Source organism: Ambystoma mexicanum, chromosome 9 (genome assembly GCF_040938575.1).
Source record: "Ambystoma mexicanum isolate Mex_15411 chromosome 9, UKY_AmexF1_1, whole genome shotgun sequence".
NCBI classification, from domain to species: domain Eukaryota; kingdom Metazoa; phylum Chordata; class Amphibia; order Caudata; family Ambystomatidae; genus Ambystoma; species Ambystoma mexicanum.
The window spans coordinates 537949922-537975156 of record NC_090931.1 but is presented as its reverse complement, the minus strand read 5'-3'; the positions used below and the strand labels follow the sequence as shown (position 1 = coordinate 537975156).

Genomic DNA, 25235 nt, shown 5'->3' with positions numbered 1-25235 from the left:
TTCCTAGGCTGTTCCCCCTTCTACAGACGTATATGACCTCGCAGAAGAGGAGCAATACCTCCAGGAGGATGATGAGTGTTTGGGTGGAGAGGAAGAACATGAGGAAGAGGGGTTTGAAGAAGATCCTTACACTAGTGCAGGAGCTTTCGAAGAAGATACAGCTACCTCGCAGCCTTGGCAATCCCCATCAGTGCACTCAGACCCTGATGTCTTTCACCCTTCTCCTCCCAAGGATTCACCTATTGGAAACACCTCTCCCATAGATGACCAACCTTCACTTAATGCACTATTGCGCAAGGCAGCAGCGCATTTTGAAATAGACACAGGGGAGACTCTTCCTGACATAGACTTTGTAGAGAAAGTTATTAAAGAAAAAGCCCCTGTTAGTCAGTCTATTCCGCTCCTGTCTTCTATAAAGAGAAGAATAACTCCTTCCCTTTCCAATCCTGCCTTAGTCAGAGGGGTCAACCCTCGGATAGAAAAGCTCTTCAGCCCTTCGCCCTCTGACCCGTTGTACATCAGAGGCCATTCTATTCCGGACTCCCTCGTAGTTACTAATACAAGGAAAAGAGCAGGGGTACCACTATCCACTAGTGAGGCAGTGTAACGCTCACCTGATTCCCGTAGAGGCGCCGGTCTTGACTGGGCGTATACCGTATCTTCAAAGGTGATGTGTAACACACGGCTGGCTCTTTGGGCTGGACCTCTGTGCACTGTATGTCTGACTCGAAGGGTAAGATGTCTGCAGATAGAAAATATGGGATTAATGAACTGGGTTATTGAATGTCTCTCTCTTCTTCCCTTTCTCTTCTCCTGTAGAACCCCAAAGGTTAACGCTCTCACCTTAGGTAAGTGAACGCCGTGCTCTCCATCTGCCTCGGGGCAGGGTGCTGTAACCAGTTTCTTCACTGGATAAGGGGAGCAGGCCTCTTGACTTCAGAGGACTGCTGTCCGTCGTTTACTGCACGAACGGTAAGTTTCGAGTAATTCTAATGTCTTTAAAAGTCTTTAGTAATGATGTCTCTTGTTTTGCAGGGTTCCGGCGATGGCGGATGACGGGCTGAAGTGAGTTGAAGATGGAGCCCGTGTGATGAATAGAAGCGCCTGGAAGCACGTAAGTAAGCGCTTGTTGCCTGCTTCACGATGCGCTCTAACTGTCTTTTTATTTTGCAGGTACAAGTTCGGAGCGGCTGCAGGGTGCCGGAATACCCACTGGGTTAGATGTGGAAAGGAGTAATGGCACGTGAGTATTAAAGTTCCCCAATGTCTTTAAACGCACCTTGTTTTGTCTTTCAGATGCGGGATGCAGCGCCGAAGGCCTCCGGAGCGTGCGAACAGTTGGTAAGCCTTTGTCTTTCAGATGCCAGAATGCAGCGCGAGGCGTTGGTGACAGCCGATGGACCAGGTAAGTGAAGCGCTGTCACTGAAGACCGTAATGCTAACCTGTTCTTTCTTGTCTTTGTAGGTGTTGCTGAAGACTGGATTCAGGATGGTAAGCCTTTTTCCTTAGGCCCAGGATCAGATGCAGAAGACACGATGAGCGTTCTGCTGCAGAGAATGCAGAATAACGCAAAGCAAGATTCATCCATCGGGTGTGGTTTAAATAGCCTCCTGTAGTGCTTAGGTGTCTCCTTCCACAGCCATGCCTAGGTAAGAAAAGAGTTCCTGCTTTCCAGAAGAGTTCCAGTGTTCTGAACCTAGGGAGTGGCTCCTGCCCCACCCAACAGGAAAAGTAGTTCCAAACAGAAGAGGATCAGAGGCTCAACTGGCAGGCAAGTAAGCAGCATGGTCTGCTGCAGGTAAATCCACCCAAGCATTATGAGCCCGGCGCTTCCAGCGCTGGGACTGGGCATATTTATGAGCCTGGTGCCACTGGCGCCAGGACTGGGTCCAAAAGGTCCCAATTGGGACTGGTTGGCACTCGGAACCTGGGTTATGGATCTGCTTCCAAGGGAGTTGGGAAAACCCTGACCTTTTGGAAGCAGAGATCATGACAGGCAGCACCTGACAAAGAGGGCAAAAAGCTCTACGCACTTGGGAAGAGAATCTCGACGTCCGCCGCCTTTTCAACTAGGATTGCAAATAATTCCCTACTAGCTAGCTACGCAGATGCACAGTGGAGCAAGCTGCGCAGCGAAGCAGAGGACGTACCAGAACCCCTGCGTTCACGCCTGTTAACTACAATCTCAGAGGGAACTCTTGTAAACCAGGGCATCGTAAAGAACTCCTTAGATGCCGCAGAGACGGCTGGCCGTTCCCTGGTTCAGGGAACACTTCTCAAACACCATGTCTGGCTGCGCAATTCGGGATTTAAGCCGGAAACCCAGGCTTCCCTGATAAATAAGCCCATAGAAGAAACACATCTGTTTGGGAAAGCAGTTGATGAGGCCCTAGAACATGCGAAGAAAGAGTTTGATACAATCAAAACTCTTGACCAAATTTCTAGGCCCCCTAACAGACGCGGCTATGGCAATAGACGCTCCTTTCGTGGCCAACGCCAGCAGCAAAACCAACAGCAATTTTACTCTGCTACCAACTGGCCCTCTAACCAGGGTAACAACACCCAGTTCAGTCAAAGAGGCCAACGCCGTGGCAGGGGAAGAGGTCGCGGCTCCAGCCCCAAAGGTTCCACGCCCAATACCAACAAATGACCCGAAGATTCGGGTCCCCTCCCATGCATCACCGGTCGGGGGCCGGCTAACATCGTTCCTTTTAGCATGGGAGGGAATATCGTCAGACCGCTGGGTATTATCCACCATAGCCCACGGATACTGCATCGAATTCAACGGTTCCCCGAAGTACAGACCCCCACTGAACCGACGCATGACACCGGAACACCTCACCATTCTTCTACAAGAAGTAGAAGAGCTACTGAAAAAAGAAGCTATAGAGGCTGTCCCCCTATCTCAGGTAACAGAAGGTATTTATTCAGTGTACTTCCTTGTACCCAAAAAGGACTTAACCATGCACCCTGTATTAGATCTGCGCCCAGCGAACAAGTTTGTCAAACCCCAAAAGTTTCGTATGGTGACCTTGCAGGAAGTAATCCCACTGTTATCACAGGGGGATTACATGACAACACTGGACATGAAAGATGCATACTTTCATATTTTAATGTTGCCAGCGCACAGAAAATACCTCAGGTTCAAGATAGAGAACAAACACTACCAGTTCAGAGTACTACCCTTCGGGATAGCATCTGCACCAAGGGTATTCACAAAGGTACTGGCAGTGGCAGCGGCCCACCTGCGCAGGTTATCCATCCCGGTATACCCTTACCTCGACGACTGGCTCATAACGGGGGATTCTTACGAAACATGCTTCTCCAATACCCAAAAGACCGTAGACCTTTTGTTCCAACTGGGCTTCTCCATCAACGAAAAGAAGTCCAGCTTAGACCCCAGCCAAATCAAACAATTCCTAGGGGCTCTAATTCGAACAAAGGACGGCCTCGTCTTCCCCTCCAACGAGAGGGTCCAAAACATGCTGTTTCAGATCCCTCATTATGTGGCAGGTCGAGAGGTGACGGTACGCAAAGCAATGCGCTTGCTAGGAATGATGGCATCATGTATTTATTTGGTACCTCGCGCGCCTGCGCCTGCGCATGCGCCCAATGCAAGAGTGGCTCAACAGCCAGTGGTGTCAGGCCAGCGGACAATGGGACGATCTAGTGGTGGTCTCGCAGGCCTTGGTTCTGTAGCTACGGTGGTGGACAAAAGAAAACCTGTTATTAGGGAAAACTTTTGCCACACCCGCAGTGGAAGCCACTCTAACCACAGACGAATCCCTTACATGATGGGGGGCTCACCTATCCCATCAGACTGCTCACGGAGCGTGGACTCCGAGCTTAGCATCCAAGCATATAAACCTGCTGGAACTACTAGCGGTGTCAAAACACTGAAAGCCTTTCAGGAACACCTACAAGGAAAGACAGTGATGGTCCTCACAGACAGCACCACAGCCATGTACTACCTCAACAAGCAAGGGGGCACTCACTCTCCAGGACTGTCCAAGCTGTCCCAGAACATCTGGAAGTGGGCTCTCAAACACAACATGTTCCTACTATCACAACATGTAGCAGGGGAACTCAATCTGCTAGCAGACAAACGCAGCAGAGACTTCCCCCTGCCCGTAGAGTATGAATGGCGGTTACAAGAAGACATCGTCTTCGACGTCTTCACACAGTGGGGTTTCCCAGAAATAGACCTGTTCGCAACTCTGGAAAACTCTCAATGCCAAGATTACGCCTCCAGGTACCCCCAGAACCAGTCCAATGGGAACGGTCTATCGATTCCATGGTCAGGGAAATTTGTTTACGCTTTTCCCCCGACTCCCCTTCTCAACAAGATAGTGCACAAGATGCACCAGGAACAAGTTACCATGATACTGGTGGCCCCTATGTGGGCCCGACAGCCATGGTTCGCTCACTTGTTGAAGATGTCTCCATCTCCTCCAGTGAAACTGCCCTGCCCGTACAACATGCTGTCACAAGACAGGGGCAGGACACTGCACCCATGCCCTCAGACCATGAACTTAGCAGCCTGGCTCCTGAGGTCATAGAATTTGGACATTTACAACTTCCACAGAGGTGCATGGACATCCTCAGAGAGGCCAGAAAGCCTAACACTCGTCACTGCTATTCTAGCAAATGGAAAAGATTTGTCATCTGGTGTAGAGGGAAGAGTATCAACCCCGTTGACTGCTCTCCCACACAAATTATTCTGTACCTGACCCATTTACTGGACTCGGGTCTAGTATTCAATTCTATTAAAGTACACCTGGCAGCGCTTTCGGCTTACACCACTTCACAACTCAAAGTATCGTGGTGGAAGATCCCAGTAATCAAAGCCTTCATGGAAGGGGTAAAGAGAATACACCCTCCAATAGCAAACCCAGCTCCTGGCTGGGATCTAAATGTGGTACTCAGCAGGCTCATGGGGTCACCCTTTGAACCCATGCACAAGGCAACTCTTAAAGATCTCACTCTTCAGACTGCTTTCCTAATCGCTATTACCTCCATTAGGAGAGTAAGTTAACTACAGGCCCTTTCGGTTTTAGACCCCTTTGTAACAGTTCCCAAAGATAAAGTGGTTCTACGCACATACCCAAGGTTCGCACCGAAATTCATCTCCAAATTCCATGTCAACCAGTCTATAGAACTACCAACGTTCTTTCAAAATCCTTCAAATTTAGGAGAAAAAAGCCTGCATACACTTGATGTGCGCAGAGCTGTCATGTTTTACATGGAAAGAACTAGTCCACTGAGAAAGACTAATCGGTTCTTTGTCTCGGTGGCAGCAGGAAGAGAAGGAGATGCAGTTTCAAAATCCACTATATCTAGATGGATTGTACAATGCATCACTCTCTGTTACACTCTTGCTAAAAGAGAACTACCCTTCAAGCCAAGAGCACACTCTACTCGAGGCACTGGGGCATCCATAGCATTCATTGCAAATGTTCCCCTCGAGTCCATCTGCAAAGCGGCAACCTGGAGTTCTGTACACACCTTTACAAAACACAACTGTCTAGATGCCCACTCTAGATCTGATTCCCAGGTGGGGCAAGCAGTATTAAGACATCTTTTCTCTACTGTTCCTTCTCACAACCCACCTCCAACTCCGGGTACTGCTCGCTAGTCTATGCACAGCATGTGATTCTAAGCAGATTAACAAACATCAGAAGACAATGCATTACTTACCTAAAAGCATTTCTGATGGTTGTATCTGCTTAGAATCACATGCGCCCACCTGTCCTCCCCGCTCGGATGGAAGGAACATAGACATCCTTTTCTATATCTCTCTCTTTTCTGTACTCACTCACGTATAGAAGGCTCCCTCAGGGCAGAAAAATACAAACAGAGGGACCTCGACGCGTGAAGGATTATGGGTACAACGCACGTCACTATAGGGATAGTGTTACAGACACGCCTTGTCGACGTTCCCTTTTCGACTACGAAAAACAAAATGCAATACTCCGCACTGACCACTGGATGTCGGACCTATGCACACCATGTGAATCTAAGCAGATACAACCATCAGAAATGCTTTTACGATAAGTAATGCATTGTCTTACAGTGCCCTCTTGTGTCATATTGCTCGAAAGCCGCAACATGATAAAAGAAACTACGGAAAACAGCGTTTCCCGGCACTGACTGTCTTAAGGGCATGTCAGTTTCCCCGTAAGAATGGAGCGAAAGCCCAGAGGAGTGCGGCAGAAGGCTGCACTTCTCTGGCAAAGTCGAGAACAAGGTGAAAAACAGCAAAAAGTTTAGGGGTTTCCACATGGAAGGAAAATTACCTACAATTACGAAATCTTTCCTAACACCCCTATGTGGACGATTGGCTCATCCGAGCAAAGTCAAGAGAACTCGGCGTCGTTCACACAGTGAAGACCGTCTGCCTGCTCACAGAACTGGGATTCTCAATCAACTTTACGAAGTCCCACTTGGTACCGTCGCAGGACGCCCTGTTCCTAGGAGCCAGACTCGACCCAGTGGCACGGTTGGCCTCACCGTCGGAGGTGATGACGAAAGCCATTTTGGGCAAGGTACAACGGCTGTTGACCATGGAAGTGGCCAGGGTGAGGTCCATCAAGTCCCTGCTTGGCTTGATGTCATCGTGCATATACCTCATACGTCTGTCCAGGTTGCGGATGCGCCCACTACAGGTGTTATTCGACACCCGTTGGATGCAAGCGGAGGGCAGCTTCGAAGACAAGATCTCCCTCAACGAGACTTTCCGCCAGGCGATCCGGTGGTAGGGCAACCGCGTGCACCTAGTGGCAGGCATGGACTTCCAGACCCCGGAACATAAGGAAACGGTAACGACGGACGCCTCCCTGGATGGATGGGGAGCGCACACCGTAGATCTCCATGCAAGAGGCCTTTGGCTCCCAGAGGAGAGGTCACTGCACATCAACGTCCTGGAGCTCCAAGCCGTGTTCTGGGCCCTCAGGTCTTCCCTTCCGTCCCTCAAGGGCAATGTGGTACGGATCTTCACCGACAACACCACCACAATGTTCTGCATACGGAAGCAGGGAGGCACCAGGTCCCCAGCCCTATCCAAGGAAGCGCAGGATCTGTGGCACTGGGCCATCGCCCAGGGGATGTTCCTGGTACCTTTTCATCTGGCAGGAGTGAAAAACGCAGTCGCCGACTCACTCAGCAGTGGATCTCCTATTCCGACGATGGGGCAGTCCCCAGATCGACCTATTCGCGATGGCGGCAAACTCCAAGTGCTGGAGGATCGCCAGCAGGTTTCCCCAGCCGGAGAGCATGGGCGATGCATTCTCCTTCCTAGTGGGACGGCCTGTTCCTGTATGCGTGCCCACCGTTGTCGTTGCTTCTGCGACTCATCAGTCAACTCAGACGGTCCCGTTGGAGGATGATCCTCTTCGCACTGACCTGGTCGAGGCAGATATGGTTCCCGGACCTTCTGGACTTTTCAGCGTCCCCCCACCCCAGTCAAACGGCTGATGGACGCGGATCTTCTCGCCAGGGAAGGAGGCGCCATCCTACATCACGACCCAGGATCGCTGAAGCTGCAGGCCTGGCTCCTGCAGCACTAGAGTTCAGAGGCTACGATATCCCGGAGGACTGCAAGGAGGTACTTGTAAAGGCCAAGGCGCCCTCAACTATGCTATGCTATGTGACATAAATGGAAGAGGTTCTCTGTCTGGTGTCGTGCACAGAAGATCAACCCTCTACAGATTACGGCCCATCAAGTGCCGCCGTACTTGTTGTTGCTGGCCAAGGCGGGGCTGGCACATGCCTCCATCAAAATCAATCTGGCTGATATCTCCCGCTACACCAGAACTCTGGGGCGGTCTTTGTTGTGGTCGCATCGCCTGGTGAAGGAGTTCATGAAAGGACTGTACTGCTCGTTCCTGCCGGTGAAGGCTCCGGCCCCGGCGTGGGAGCTCAATGTGGTGCTGACCAGGCTCATGGGTCCTCCATTCGAGCCCCTGCATTCGGCACCGCTGAAGTTCCTGTGGAAGACAGCTTTTCTTGTGGCCATCACCTCCACACGACGAGTGGGAGAGATCCAGGTCCTCTCCTGTAAGCCTCCATATCTGACATTCCACGAGACGAAGGTAGTGCTGAGCACGCACCCATCTCAACGAGCCCTTGGTGTTACCTGTTTTCTTCCCGTCGCCGGCTGAGAGGGCTTTGCACTTGCTGGATGAGGCTAGAGCACTGAAGTTCTACGTGGACCGCGCAAAGTGTTTTCGGTGGACATCTTAGCTATTTGTGAACTTTGGACCTGTGAACCAAGGGAAGGCCCTCTCGAAGGCTTTCATTTCCAGATGGCTCTCCGGCTGCATCATGCACTGTCACCGGTTGGCAAACCGACCGTTGCCCGGCTGTCCGAGAGCCCATTCAACCGGAGCAATCGCTGCGACTACAGCATTGCTGTCTGGTGTGCCCCTGGTGGAGATCTGCTGGGCTGCTACGTGGAGGTCGACAAACACCTTCACGAGATTCTACTGCGTTGACCGGGATTCCAGGGAGGAGTCCAGGGTCGGCCAAGCAGTGCTGCGCAACCTGTTAGCTTGAAGGTGAGCCTGGTGAGGAGGTAAGAGATGCTTAATGTTGAGTTGTTGAAATGCTTAATGTTGAGCCTTTGCCACCTCCCGTGGTTGTGCATGTGTGTACTGCTATGTATTCTTGTATTCATGAGCATGTGAATCCATGCCAGACCCCATGCTGGAGAAGGAACAAGTTACTTACCTTTAACTGTTGTTCTCCAGCATGGGTCTGGCATAGATTCACATGCGAACCCTCCCTCCAACCCCTTTACGGCTCTTTTCTTGGTCATACTGCCACTTTACATCGTGCTTCCAAATCTGAAGATGGCTGCCAGAGGTGGGGCTTAGGTAGAGGGCAGTCATTTGCTGGGGGCAGTTTGACCCAGACACCAGTGATTGGTTATTAGTAGAAAGACAGTTCAGAAACAAAACTGAAACTGATTTTTTCTTTACCGATGATTGCTAGCCTGACGACAGGGAATATTCATGAGCATGTGAATCCATGCCAGACCCATGCTAGAGAACAACAGTTACAAGTAAGTAACTTGTTCCTTACCTTTAGGAGAATGGAATTCCATATGATAATATCAGGCCTTTCACCCAAAGGTCACAAGTTCCAGATTATAACTTCTTCTGGTGAGTCCAAGTCAAAATGATGCAGTGGGCTGGTGTTGTTGCTTAGTACAGTTTTTAAAAGTTAGCTAAGTATTTTCCCAAAACCTTGTAAGTATCCCACTCTATCCTATTTACTAGGAAGGACCTAGGAAAGGATTCTTAGCCCAGGTTCGACGACCAGAGGCCAGACCAGAAGGAGTTAGGGACAAGGACTTTACGCTTCAGGTTAGCCTATGGAGGACATGGGAGGACAGAAACAGGTATGTTAACTTACCCCCTGACTCTAAATTTTCCAGATGACACTGCAGGTCTTCCAAATCCATTGAGGACACAATCTTCTGTGCTTGGTTCAGATGAAGGAAAGCCCAGGAGTGGTGGGTGCTGGGGTGGGTAACCTTTCAGATCGTGAGTTGGTCGCGTTGCACAGCAAATGGTTCCAGTTAGCTTCCAGAAAAACCACCAAATGAAGAAAAGATGCAAACTTGTTACAATGAAGATCACTGCGATCAGGTGGCGACAGGCGATCATACATCGGGTAACAAAGAAGCAGCGCCAGTACAGCTTCCTTTGAATGAGATGCCTGAAATTGCCAGGACAGGCGATTTTGTAGCATAAGCTGGAGATCTGCCATGTTCAAATGCTCAACTCGGAACAATGACTGCTGCAGCGAGGTAGCCCAGTTGAGAGCTGTACAGTCCACAGGTTGGTACAGGGACACATCCAAAGGCTCCCCAGCCATGGATCTTCAATCAGGGCTTCACTGGGCCAATCACTGGAGTTGATGGTGGTCCGCTACAGGAGTCATCCTTGGGTCGTCAACAGGCTGCTCTTCTTCGTAGGAGTCCTGGTTCCAGCAATGATCTGTCAAATAGCTGCAGGAGCCCTCCTTTTATCCCAGATTCAGGCTGGGAGCAAGCACAAGCCCACCAGTGGTAAGGATCTGCTACATTCAAACCACCCAGGGTTATCCATTCCTGGACAACCACTGGTCATCACATCTGTCCAGCAACAAACATTTGGACTTCACAGGATGTGGTCTAGGACCAAACAGTCCCAGACCCTACCTCTGGTTCACACATTCAAAGCCCACTTGTCAGCGAAAGCAGCAGTTTTCCCCGGGAAAGGGGTCAACATATATGGTATTCCCTAACCTGAGAAGGCAGGAATAAGGCCAACGAACAAGATGGTTAAAGAACAAGCGAATATCTCTTGGCACAGCCAATTTAGGGTGCTAGTCAGTCTTTCATGGTTAATGCAAAAGTGCATGTGAACATAATAGAAAAAAAATAGAAATCACTCCACTGCCACCAGCTTTTCTTTAGTACATTGTCAAAGTAACCAAAACGCCACTAGATAAATAGGTATAAGGATACTTAGTATCCTGCACTTCACTTTAAGGTGATGTGTGAAATAGTAAAAATATAAAAATTCCGAAAGAGACAGTTTCTCAGCGCTGACCGTCTTGGGGACTAGTACGTTTCCCCATAAGAATGAGCAGAACAGGCAAGGGTAGTAAAGCAGAAGGCTTTACTGACCCCCAAACTTCAGGACAGGGTTAAAAAAGAAAAAAAGACAGTGGGTCCCATAGGACTCTATGGAGGGAAAGGTACAAAAAGAAAATATTTCACAACACTGTTAAGTATTGAGTGTTTAAATATAAGATTGTAACTTAATCACTAAAAGTCGCAGGAACTCAAAATGGTCCAGAATGGTGGTCTTGAACGAGGCAAGTTTACCCTTGTTTTCTAAGTCTTAACGTTTTTGAATGAAAATACATGTTATGTAATGTATGTTGTTTAATGTAATAGTAAAACAAAGGTGGTGGTGGCTGGAAAGTTTAGAATTCATTCATCTTAACCTCTGGCATTGCTCTGGTCAACTCTCCAGACCATCATTCTTCACCTGCTAATACATTGCAAAAGGGGAAAGACTGTATGCAAATCAGGCTTGGTCCCAAGTCACAAAGTTCCTTCATTGGAGAGGGGGAAAGAGGCAGAAAGAGTTCTTGTGGTGGTAAAAAATATTCCAAGAGACTTCTCAGCACTTTTACAGCTAGGAGGCTTTTTCTATCTTTTAGAACAGCTTTTAAACAAACGTTTAAAAAGCGAAGGAATGGAATAAACCAAAGTTTATTCTAACGTGTATTATACGTGAGACCGGGGCAGCTGTAAGTATTGTGAGTACTCAACCCCCCTTACTCCGATTTTCCCAAGTGAGTAGGCAGGTCAACTGGAGGTAGGTTTTCCCACCGCTGAATCCAATAGAGGAAACCCAAGAGCTGTGGTGCAAGGCGGATGCTGGTCGGGTCCAGGAGCTGAGTGAAACTCTTTCCGATGAAGGAATGCAGCCGGCACCTATATAGACTTCTTCAGGACACTCTACGAAGAAGACCTTGCAGGACAGGATCCCTTGATGCTGGGAGGCTGAAACTTGGCAGGAAAGTGACTTGTAGAACGAGCTGACGATCACTGAAGTTACGGGTGAAATGCAGGATTGACATCCCTTCTGGCATGGTAGCCCAATACAGAGTTTGTCGGTCCACCTGGTTGTCCAGGGAAGATTCTGAGGACTCAGAGCTGCAGGAGCACGAGAAGGCGTCAAGACTGTTTAGTCCCACCAGTCTAAGGGTTGAAGCACCGCACAGTGTGTTCTTAGATCAGGTAACCCAGCAGGGCTTCACCGTGGCAATTGAAGGAAAGGTACCAGGCCTCTTCAGGAGTTGTCCACAGGTTTTCAGTCAGCTGCATGGCTAAACAGTATACTTGGCTCCAACCCTGATCTGCTGGAATTTTATCCCAAAGCCAGGCTCGTGGCAATAACCAGCCCTCCAGTGGTAAGGACCAGCACCACTCACTCAGTCAGCAGTGGTCCAATCAGGGACCACTGTGGGTTTTCCTCATGCATGCGCACCAGACTTTGAGGCACCAGGGTTGTGGAATGGGACCAGACAGTACCACTCACTTTTTGGGTCCACACACATATGACCTGCACTAGCCTGTGAAAACAGCAGCTTTCCCGGGCAAATGCATGCCCATATTAGGAATTTCCTGACATGAGAAGGCAGGAAGAAGGACAAGAAACAATATGGCCAAAGCACACACCACAAATCTTGTGGCACATCCATTTTAGGGCACTAGCCACATTTAGTAGCCAGACGTAGTAAACGGGAATGTGCATACTAAAAGTAGTACACAAACAGTAAAAATGTAACTGCTGCCCCCAGTTTGTCTTTGGGTGCATATAAAAATAACCACAATCCCCAGTCTAAAAGGACTATGGTGATAAAAAAGTTTCTGATGCTTGTGGATCTGCTTAGAATCACATGCTGTGCATATAGTCTGACATCTAGTGGTAATTGCAGAGTATTGCATCTTTCTTTCGAAGATCGAAAAGAACGTCAACATTGGCATGACTGTAACACTATCCCTATCGTGACGTGTAGTGTACCCACTATCCCTCACGCGTCGAGGTCCCACTGGTTGTTTTTTATGCCATGAAGGAGCCTTGTCGTGTGCGTGAGCGAGTACAGAAGATAAAAGGTATAAGAAGTCTGTTGCTTCAACTCTAAGAGGGGAGGAAGGGCGGGCACATGTGAATCTAAGCAGGTACAATCATCAGAAATGCGATTACGGTGAGTAGTGCATGTTATATATTTCTGAGGCTTGTGGAATCTGCTTAGATCATATGCCATGCATAGGCTGGCATCTAGTGGAAGCTGCACAGTATTACACTTGTTGTTTTCAAAACTCAAAAAGGGATGTCGACAGGGCGTGCCAGTATACTATCCCGAGTGTGACATCTACTGTACCCATGGTGCTTCAATGGTCGAGGACCCTGAGATTCTCTTTTTCTGCCATCATTGTCGGTCGCTTATAGTGGAGTTCCTTCAGGCTATTCGACAGGGCGTGCCAGTAATACTATCCCTAGTGTGACATCTACTGTACCAATGGTGCTTCAATCGTCGAGGTCCATCAGATTATTTTTTTCCGCCATCATTGTTGGTCGCTTATAGCCGAGTTTCTTTACTTAGAAAAAATTCAATCTAGTATATTCTTTCTGTCCTCTGTTAGCCGTTCTCTCTCGCAAGATCTTCGGCAAAGACATCGAGGATGAACTACTTTGGCGACGACCACGCCAACTTGTCTCGACAAAGATTTCATACAGCCTCGGAAGGCCTCAATGGGCCTCGACCCTTACAGTAGGGAGATGCATATTCCCTTCTCTTATTTATATATCTTAAGCATATTCCCCCACTTATTTTGACAGGCTCTCTTCCCCATACACAATGGAGAATACACCTTTTAAGTTTTGCCCATCCTGTAACCGACCGTAAATTCCTGTGGAAAGACTTGCACCGGGTTTGCAATCTTTGTCTCCCTAGGGATCATAACGAGGCACAGTGCAAACCGTGCAAGCTGTTCAAGCCCAAGACACTTAAGGACTGCAAAACAAAGTGCTGGGCTCACCAAGCCATGCAGGCCGAGGCCGCTATGGATGTTGAGGGAGCCTCCAGTGACGGCAGCATTGACGTCTGCAGTGATGTCGAGGGCGAACAGGATCTGTTGAATGCCCACGTGCAAGCCCCCGACCCCAGCAGGCAGGCCGGTGGTTCTGCTATGGGGACGACACTTGATGGCATTAGCATGACCAAAGCACACCACACAATACACACCTCCCACGGCCGAAAGTCGACCTCTACGTTGACCGGAAAGCCACACACAGCGTCAAGGGGGAGGTCTGACAGTACCCTATCCTCTGGTCCATTGCGGTCGCATCACGACAGGCTCCTGAAACCGACGGGTAAGTCAGTTTCTGACGGTGTATCCAAAATCAGAGTCCTCACACACCGACGACCGAGCGTCAAAAGACGCGCCGACGGCCCCCAGTCATGTCAAAAAATGACCGTCGAAGGCCCCTGCCAAAACTACACAGAGCTCGAAAAATGAGTGAGCTTGTTGCTATTGAAGAGTCAAATGTCGAAGAACTATAAGTCTTCTAAATCACAGGTCGAGGACTCTAGTTTAGGGACTATGACCCATGGTGAGGGCACCATTTCAGGGGCTATGAGACACACTAAAATACCAGCACCTAAAATCTTTAGGGTCTCTCACCAATAAACCCACCGGACAAAGAGGGGGCTACAATTTTCTCTGCTTCAGGGGACAAAACTCACAAGGGTGTTCAAGTTTCAACTAGGGTCAAAGCTCGTCCTGGGGCTCATCACAGGGGCAGTCCTCGCATGATACTCCATTAGGAGACTGCATTTCATACTTTACCCACGTATGGGAGAGAATAACCTCAGACAAGTGGGTACTTTCAACTGTGGTGGGCGGTTATTGTATAGAACTGCTACAGCAACCCGCCAACCATACATCAAAACAAAGGAACACCTCGAAGGAAGAAAGGAGTATCCTGCTGGAAGAGGTGACAGCGCTGCTCTTAAAGGACGCCGTAGAAATTTTCCCGGCGAACCAGGTAAACAAGGGTATTTATTCAATGTACTTCCTTGTGCCCAAATAAGATCTCACGATGCGCCCGTACGATTGTGCATGCACCCAATGCAAGAGTGGTGGCAAACAGTGGTCTCAGGCAAGTGGTCCGTGGTACAATCTTGTGGTCGTTTCGCCAGCCCTAGTACAAGCTCTACGCTGGTGGACGAAAGAGAATCTGTTGAAGGGAAAACCATTCCACAACCCGGTGGTACACGCAGTGGTCACAACAGAAACATCACTCACCGGGTGGGGGCCTACTACCTTCATCTCTCAGCGCATGCTCTGTGGACTCAAATCACAGCCCAGTATCACATTAACCTTCTGGAGCTTCTGGCAGTGCTTAAGGCATTATAAGCCTTCCAAACACACCTCAAAAATCAAACAGTATAAATACTCACAGACAGCACCACTGCAATGTTTTACATAAGCAAACAGGGGGGCACCCATTCTCCAAATCTGCCCAAGCTAGCAGACAAAATATGGAAGTGGGCACTCAAACGGGGCATGTTCCTAACATCGTAACATGTTCCAGGGGTACTCGATTCTATAGCGGACTCACTAAGCAGAGATCCTCTACCAGAAGAGCACGAGTGGCAACTCGACAAAGATATTGTAGACTACATTTTCATACAATGGTGCTAGCCCCCGTTAGACTTGTTCACAAGAGAAAACAAACAATGCCCAGACTTTGCATCCAGATTTCCGCAACACGACTTCAAGGGGAACGCCCTTTTAATGAACTGGTCAGGGAATTGTGCATATGCTTTTCCCCCAACTCCTCTGATAAGCAAAGTGGTGAACAAGATTCACAAAGAACAAGTGACATTAATCCTAGTTGCTCCTATGTGTTCGATACAACCTTGGTTTCCACCTCTGCACAAATTGGCTATGTGCGACCTGATCAAACTCCCCATTCAACATGCTCACACAGCACGGAGTGGGGGGGGACAACATTACACCCTCAACCTCAGTCTATGAAATTGGCAGCTTGGCTCCTGAAGTCAGAGTTTGGACATTTAAATCTACCTCAAAGATGTATGGAAATCCTCAAAGAGGCACATAAACCAAACACTAGACACTGTAACTTGAACACGTGGAGGAGATTTGTAATTTGGTGCCAGTCAAAACAAATAAACCCAATAGAATGTTCCCCATCACACATTCTTTTACATGCTTCACTTACTAGACTCAGGGCTAGTATTTAACTCAATGAAAGTTCACCTAGCCGCTCTATCCACGTACACCACGTCTCCGAGTAAGTGTTACGCTCACCTGGTCTCTGCGGAGGCGTTGGGGTACAGTTGCAGCCCTCCCTGAACTTGCATCCCCCCCCTTTCAGGCCTCTTCCTCAGTAGAAAAGCTGTTAACTGCGGTACATGGTGATACTGCTCCTGTGTGGAGATAAGAGTGTGCAAGTGCGTCAATCTTTGATTTTTGTACCTCTCGAACCGTTGACCCCAAAGTACGGTTTCTGTGAGCATACGCTGGCCCATAAAGCTCACCTGTGAATTATGGAAGATAAGCTCTCCGCCTTGCTACTTCTGGCAGGGGCGCGTTGAATGGGATCTAGTTCCTTCACTGATCCCTTATAAGGATTAGTCCAGTCCAGCTGCGACTATGCTTCTCCTTATGATTGGTAAGTCTTTCTTGATCTCTTGTGATGCTGTTCGTTCTGTTTAATGTCTTTATATGTTGCTCCTATTTATACCCGGTATACTTGGTTCGCCGAAGAGATGTACAGGTAAGAGCAGCTTCCCCCAGTTGGTAAGTATGCTGGCAGGAAGCAGGATCTTCAAAGGTAAGTCTGACCTCCGGCGACAGTGAGCGTTACGCTGCTTTCAAGTGCAGAATAACGCGAAGCATCTGTCTTGAGGATCGGGGCAGCTTATATAGCGGAGATCGTGGGCATGCCAATTAGGGCCGGCTTACCAGCAACACCCTGCCACTACTAGAGAGTGAGCATGTGCAAAGGCAATTCAATAGCAGCCACACCCAAGAATGCACTTGGGGCTGCTTAATGGATGGAATGTTCAAGGTTAATGCATCCTGCTTAATGGATGGAATGTTCAAGGTTAATGCATCTGAAGTGCTATGTCCCTAATTAAAGCTTTTTGGTGTTAAATGGATGTTCTTGTTTACTTTTGTTCATGAGCCTTGCGCCAAAGACGCCAGGACAGTGTCCACCCAAGTCTCTCGTGCATGCGACCCCTGCATGCCTGTGCCCCTGACTTCATGACCATGACAGCAAGGTGGAAAGACCCGATCATTAAGGCATTCATGGGGGAGTAAAAAGACGACACCTTCCTATTTCAAACCTGCCGCCACGGTGGGACCTAAATGTAGTACTTACAAAGCTCATAGGACCCCCCTTTGAGCCTATGCAGAAGTCCAGCCTTAAACACCTCACATATAAGACAGCTTTTCTGGTGGCTATCACCTCCATAAGAAGAGTCAGTGAACTGCATGCTTTGTCAGTGCAAAACCCTTTCTTTGTTATCCACAAAGACAAATTGGTATTAGGAATGCACCCTAGGTTTTCACCTAAGTTAATTTCAAAGTTCCTTGTCAATCAGGCCATCAACTACCAGCCTTCTTTCAAAATCCATCAAGCTCAGCTGAGAAAAAACTTCATACACTAGATGTAAGGATGGTGGTCCTTTACTATGTAAACAAGGCCAGACCACTAAAGAAAACAGACCAACTGTCTCCATAGCTCCAGGCAAGGAAGAAGACCGCATCTCCAAGAACACCATCTCCAGATGGATAGTCAGATGCATACAGCTCTGCTATTCTCTATCAAATAAAACACTGCCTTTCACACCAAGAGATACTCCACCAGGGGTACAGGAGCTACCCTGGCTTTTATCGCAAACGTCCCACTGGACGCTATTTGAAAAGCAGCTACATGGAGCTGCAGATTCCCAGGTGGAACAAGCGGTGCTAAAACATCTATTTGCCGCTGTACCTTCTCACAACCCACCCCCTTCTCCAAACACTGCTTGGTAATCTATGCATAGCATGTGATCTAAGCAGATTCCACAAGCCTCAGAAGGGATACATTGCCTACCATAATTGTATTTCTGATGCTTGTATCTGCTTAGGTTCACATGCGCCTACCTGGAGTAGAAGGTGCATAGATGTTTTCTTGGCTTTATCTGATACATAATCTGCTTTAGTGCACCTGTACTTGCGCTACAATTCATAAAACCTCATGTCAGAAACCAACAATCAGAGGGACATCTACGCGTGAAGCCCCATGGGTACAGTAGATGTCACACTAGGGATAGTATTACTGGCACGCCATGTCGACGTCCCTTTTCGAGTTTCGAAAACAACAATTGTAATACTCCTAGCTTCCACTAGATGTCGGCCTATGCATAGCATGTGAATCTAAGCAGATACAAGCATCAGAAATACGATTACGGTAAGTAATGTATCCCATATATATATTTTGATTGTAGTTGTGTGATAACACGTACCTGAAAGTTTAATTGCTTAGCATGAATTCTAAAGGCCTAATAAATAATTGTATGTTTTTGTACATCTTCTGTCTAACTGGAAATATTGGAATGCTCTCCAGGTGTCTCATTGTATCCCTAGACCACTCTCACACCCTCCTGAGTCCAAGCCTTACCGCTCTGCTACTCTAACTTGTATGGGTTTCGCTAGACATCAGGGTATTTCCCATTCACCATAATAGTTTTCAAAATATGTTTTATAAAACATAATATGTATTAACATTTCGCTGCCTATAGTAATTAAATTTAATGAAGTGGAATGCTCACAAAACACTGATGGCATTATATATCAAAAGAAAAATGTGTAACATGTATTCACACACATGAGTTATTGAGTCTGTTTATAATTAGCCACCTTCATTAAATCTCATTTTCACATCAATTGGATTCTGCCAAAATACATTGACGTTTCGTGCGGCTCTGCACATTGTTTGCTTAATTCGTTATATTTAACAGTTTACGTCCACACCTATTATAGTGCACTGTCAAAAAAGAAATAACAAGATGAACAAAATGTGATTGATGGACTCAATGTAAATTTTGAAATTCACGTTAATGTGGAAAGCTGACACAACATTTACAAAGGATTGCATAGGCTGCATTTAGCTGCTAATTTGAGGAATGTCATAGTAACCATATCAAAACAGAGTACAATAAAAGGTGTTGTGCCTGGTGCATGCAGTAATATGGAGTAAAGCCCTCACATCTCTGTGGAGTTTGTGCAGAGTCCGCCAACATGGACGTGTCTGTGACTGAAATGCAGTGAACATTTTTGCTATGCAACCCCACAATTCTGAGCATCCATGGAAAACTCCCCATAGAACTGTAAACTACTAACATTCTGCTTCTTCTACAAAAAGCAAAACCATGGTTCTTTCAGCATGCAAGGTAGACAAACGCCCTTCTGCTATACCAACCACATAGTGATCATATGTTGTCAAATTCCTACATTGGCCACATTCCTAATCCTGTTCCGAAACCTGAAATCTTTGACACGTACTCCTTGCATTCTGTATCTTATGTACATCTTTTTGTAAATGTGTACAATGCAACCTTTGTATATTCTTATGCAACATTCTACTTTATTCCAGGATAAGCATCCTCATGCTACTTCGTGTCAGATATGGGTGCTGTACCAAACACTATAAGAAGTACATTTCTCATGTTGTGTCTCTACCATTCTTTCAGGCCCACAGATGAGGAGGCAGAGCAGGTTCTGCAGCTCATGACTAGCCGGCCACCTGCCACACCAGCTGGTGTGCGTTTTGTTTCTCTGTCTTTCTGCATGCTCTTGGCATTCTCCACGCTTGTCAGGTATGTTAGAAGCACAGTTTAAGGCCACTTCAGTGCAGTTTGTCTCTAAGTGCTTGGATGAATGCAAAGCTAGACCCCAGTTAAGTTAAAGTACATGTTTTGTAGGCTTGTTAAATACATCTCTACTTCTTAAGAGTAAACTGTATAGGTGTACATGAACAGAAGCTAAAAACAGCTCCTGGGTCACGGGCAATGAGCTATTGTATAATGTGCTGCACATCTGAATTCAGCATGACCTACAAATTATTACTTTTGTCAATTGACTACGGCTCAATTTGCTTTGTGTCTAATGCTCTTTTATATCCATACCCAAACAATTGTTTTGTTTATATTTTTTCTCAAGTTCATTAAAAAAACAATAACATCAACACCATTTCATTGAATTACAGCCAGGAATTTTCCATTTCATGTTTTCATGTTCAGCATTAAAATACAAACCTATATATAGCTGTAAGTCTGCAGTCACCTTTTGAATCAATAAGTGTTCATTATTAACTATATATTGAGTAAGTAATGCCGTGGCAGAGAATTGTACGTACGTGCCAACTGACCCTTCAATTAAATGTGTATGTTTCAGATTTGGATTGGGTGTACTGTAGGCTGGCGAACACACATCTATGGTTTCAGTGAGTGTCCAACCAGATATTGTGCTGCTGTGGATATGATACATGTAAACATGTCCTCATTTTTGTTTGTCACTCTTTGAGGAAGAACTGAACAACGGGCTCGGTCCAGTCTTAAAAACTTTTGCTTTGAGACATGAGGACAGCCTTGCTGTTCTGTAAAGGAACTGAACGCTGTGGTATAATTTGCAGTGGCATTGTTAGAGAGATTTTCCTTAAACTGTGCTCCAGTTCCTCAGTTATATCTTCCGGACTCGGGTAATACAAGTGATGCCATCAAGCTCACCAGGTTCTCCCAGTGGTTGGCCTGACAAGGCAGCCCAGGCATAACTCTCAGGAAGTGGAGTGGGGTGGTTCACATGTACACAAGAAGGTTCACAGACTATTTGTATACAAAATCTTCTCTTTATATTTAAGAAAATGCAAAGAGAAAAAACAATACACTGACAGGTAAGTAAAACAGAGAGGTGAAAATCAATCAGGCTAGTAACACATTTTAATAAGGTTTGGTCAAGAGTCAATAGGGTCCTTCCTGAAAAAGAAACTGCAGTAATAGATAAGTAAAATGCTTTTATGCCTAGTCTGTCAAGTTCAAGAGAGACCAATGGGGATCAGTAGTGTGATAGGGACTGTGTTTTGGACTATGGGAACTTCTTTCCTGCCGAAGTGCCCCAAGGAACAGTTTTTGCGGTTCAGTTGAAGAAAAACCCTCAAGAGTTACTTGAAAATGAAGAAGGGATTCAAGGATGAAGGACAAGCAAAGAAACGACCTGCCAACAGTACTGGAGGATCTAGAGACCAATACCCTGGGACTGAAAAAGCCTTTCCGCAGGGAGCAGTTGGCGATTTCCAGTGTCTTGTTACTTCACTGGTTGTTCAACGACCACCGTAGGTTCCAGCGATGGCACACAAATGCAACAGGGGCCCCCAGGCTCTTACTCTTCGGAAGAGCGATGTATTCTTGATTTGTATGTTCCCAGGTCAGAGGATGGAGCCAGAGGAGCGAACAGTCAGCATTTGCTGCAGGCAGGGTGCCCAGGTCATCTTTGGGCACAGGATCCATCTTATGAGGGTAGGGTAGGGTTGGCTTGGAGCGATCCAGAGGATGAGTAGATTTTGAAGAAAAGTTGAACAAATTGCACAGAGCAGGGTCAGTCCTGGAAGGAGAACCGGGTAGGTGAGGTGGCAGTGGGGGTGCAGGACTCGAGGCAGGATTGCCTCTGGGGCTTCCTAGGTGAGGAAGACTGAACCAGAGTGCTTGCCTGACATTCTGGGCTGAAGATTCTTGGGGCAGTTCAGCTTAGAAAGTCGTTGGAACTCTGGCAGTGATGGGGAACTTGCTTCTGGATCCAGCGATGCAGCAAGGTCAGGAGCTTCAGGGAGATGAGACCTTCAGTCAGGAGCTGTGATCCAGATGTCCCCCTCAGATCAGGGGAAAAGGAGCAACACTGTGGGATCCTTCTGCTCTTTTTTTTGAGAAGCAGAGCTTTGCCGTTGGTTTCTTCAGATAATTCATTCTCCAACATCAATCTTGGGCTTGGTAGCGGGGCCCTCCAGACTGGATATCTCCAGGTAATGTGCAGCTACAAGCAGGGGAGACCTCAACAAATTCCTGGAGTAGTCTGGGTTTCGCCCGAAGTGTAGCATCGAGAGAGCCACCATCCAGGTGGTGGATGATGTCCTTATCAATGATCTTAGAGGGCAACTGATGCCTCTTCATACTCCCTGACCTTTCAGCTGCATTTGATGCTGTGGACCACCACATCATCCTTTCCTTCCTTGCCGACAGGTTGGGATTCATTGGCACTGTCTTGAATTGGTTCTAACCAATTCCCAGTCTCCTGTGAAATCGTCCAAGGATCCAACCGATCACTGATCCGCTTTAAAATTTAGATGGACACTCTGAGCACCCTCATCAAAGATCCCCCATAGGACCATCTACCTGTCACGATCCCTGTCCCCGATCCCCTCAGGTGTTACAGCCCCCTGGCAGCAAGGGGGCTACAACCCTCCACAGTGGCCGCAAGGGCCTTAAAACTCCATCATCAGCATACATGGAGTCAGTCCTGGCGGCTTTGGCGCCAGCCTCATTATCAGGAATGAGGCAAGTACCCATTTGGACCTTAATCCAACATGGTCTGTTGCACAGCTCAGTTCCTAGAACCAAGCTGTGCAGACTAGTGTTTTGGGTGTGGTCGGGTCTTCAGGTGTGGCTGGCTATATATATAAGCCAGGCCCAAACTGGAATTCACGCTTTGCGTTAGTCTGCACTCCTGCAGCGCAATGCTCACTGTGTCCAGCTCCAGCTCATCTGCTTCTCCCGGCGGCCCGATCCTGAAGCCATCGATCCGAATTCCAGCCGCCAACCTGGAAGAACAAGAACAGCATTAGCAAGCAAACACACTTACCTGTGAGTAGCAGGTCCTGAATCCATCCGGCGCTTAGTTGCCTCGCCCATCTCCGGATTCACTGCAACCTGTAAAGGTAAAGAAACAAGGACAGCATTAATAACAATCCTTACCTGGGCAAGCAGCGGATCCTGACAACACTCTGCGCTTCGTTTTGCCTCTCCTCAACTCCGGATTACACCGCAACCTGCGAGGGCGAGGAAACAAGGACTGCATTAATAAAACACTTACCTGGGCAAACAGCGCTTCGATCGATCACCGCTCCGGAACATCACTGCAACCTGCACGAAGAAGAGAAGAGAAGAGAACACAGGTTAGCAATTAACTCCACATAAACAGTGCTGCGCTCTGCGCCTTAACAGTTTACCATAGTCTTCTCCATCTGGCGCTGCAGCTCTGAAATCGCAGCCATCCATGTGTAAACAAAAAGAGACATTATTACAAATAGCATAGTGGAGAAAAGTGATACTGAAAAGACACAGAAAGCAAAGGGCAGGAAGGGACAGAATATAGACTGAAAGACTCAAGCAGAGTCAGAGTCACAGCTGGTCTGAACCCGACGTAAAGGACACATGGACCAGTGAAGCAACTAGGTCCTTGGAACGCCTGCATCTTTCACGCGCCCCTGCACAGAGACGCAGGACGGAGAGCTCAACGCACAAAAAACTAAGGTGAGATATAACCCCACGGGAGGGGATTTGGATCAGTGGGAGCCCACCCATCACTGGCCAAGTATCTTAACCCTCCATTCTCCTGTCATAGGCGCTACCCAACGGCTGCACACAACCAAGCAGAGAGGGGTCTGGGATAGCGCACAGCCTTCCATCCAGTATCGTGTGGCGCCCCTGTGGATACCAGGTGAGCGTAACACCACCAATATGCAGTACTCAGTTGTACATGAGTAAAAAGCCCACAAAACATCAGTCGTCTCCATGATTACCTAGCCCTCATCCAGTCTTGAATGTCGACAGTCTACCTGAAATTTGATCTGCAACTCTCGGTATCAGCAAAATACTTAGCCTTCACCATCCTTCCAGAAACGCAAAGCAAAGAAGGCCCAAACAGCCTGGCTCCAAATCTCCACCCTTAACACAATCAAACCTTTTAACCCATTGCAGGACTTCCCGATTATAGTGCATGTCCGTGTAGTCTCACACATTGATAAGGGAAATGCTCCCCTGACTGGGCGCCCAACGGCTTTCTTAGCTCCCCTAAAAGCAGTCTACTGCGCTGAAACACACCTTGTTATGGGTGGCGGAAATTTTAACTGAATCACCCCTGTCCTACATGATCTACACTGGCTTCCTTTCGAGGCATGGATACTTTTCAAGACTACATATATCCTCTAGAAAGCAGTCACAAGTAGCACACCAACATACCTGGAGGCTAAGCTCTGCGTATTTGATGACACACGCTCCTCGCGCAGAAATTCGACCAACTGGCTTGAATCACAAGTTGTCCGCTTAGAGCAGACCCACAAACAATCCTTCAGTTATCATACACCCACCCTCTGGAACTCTATCCCTTGGTTCAAAATGCCCCCACAATTCTCCAATTTTGCGAAGCTCTTAAAACATGGCTTTATCAACAATGCCTGACCAAGGACTAATCCCGATGGACACACAGACTGACACGCAGACCAAAACTCCCAGTACTGTACTATTGTTAAGATGCCAGCCCAAATGCTGGCTACCCGCAACCCTGTGCATCGCTCCGCTGCTCTCGGGTCAAGTCCACACTTTAAACAAGAAAGTAAAAATAAAATAAATTCTGCCGCAGGCAATTGGGCTCTGCAGGCTCCTGCCGTCTCACATTCCAGCAGGCAGGGTATGCAGAACATGATTGCTGGTCTCCTGCTAGCCTGCTAGATAACAAATGAATTTAGGGCTCTCTGGACCGAAACAAAATAGACATCAGAGCCACCCAAACATCTTCTGCTATTATTTATCATTAATCTCAGGTGCTGAACAATATTGTTGCTAACTGCGGAGCATCATTAGTTTGTATAACACTTTTATCACATTAGTTGCTACTTGCTCCCTGAACAGGAGCACAATGGATACAATGTGTTTAAGTCATGTGACCTGGCCTTTTTCGTTAAGGTCGTTTTGTTAGGGTTTTTCAAAGTCACTACCTGGGTTAGGAATTGGAAAAGCCAGCCTAGAGATAGCAATTTACAACCCAAGGTGAGCTAAACCACTCACTTTAGTAGCATAGATCAAACAGTAAGGCTGAACCAAGGAAGAAGGGGCACAGTTATGCAGGAAAGTTAACACATAACGGAATAAATATTTAAGAAGTCTCACACAAGTACAAAAATAACACTAATTACAGTACCACACTAAGGCACACTTGTGTTAGCCAAGGGTTGACTAGAATGTTGATCCAGAAGAAAACGAGTTGATACCTTAAGTAGGATAATGCAGTCACATATATGTATATTTTCAATCTCACGGCACAGTTCCGTCCATGCCTTCAGTTGAAGCCAGCAAGGAACTGTCTCAGTCCGATGCTCTTGCGCACTGGGACCCGGGTAGTCGGCGTGATAAACACCGGGAGCCTTCGAGGTCCCGTTCGGACAAGGCATCGGGATCGCCAGAGACGTGCCAGGTACAGGTCATGGTCTTTGTCTCCACTGAAACCATCGAAGCCTGTGAGGTTGTTGAAGAAGGTGTCAACGCCATCAGCATCGAGTTAGTCTATCGGGTCCTTACCGCCGGTCAGGCCTTGAACGCCTTT

The 25235-nt window shown here is 47.6% G+C and overlaps 1 protein-coding gene across 2 annotated transcripts in view; it reads left to right on the top strand.

The window, feature by feature from the left end:
- Positions 1-25235, top strand: part of INTS2 (integrator complex subunit 2) — a 1100863-nt gene that overhangs the window by 189616 nt on the left and 886012 nt on the right. For both annotated transcript variants that reach the window (XM_069615090.1, XM_069615089.1), the window contains exon 9: positions 19340-19465. In XM_069615090.1, coding sequence (XP_069471191.1) covers positions 19340-19465 — 126 coding nt within the window. The remainder of the gene's footprint in view (positions 1-19339; positions 19466-25235) is intronic.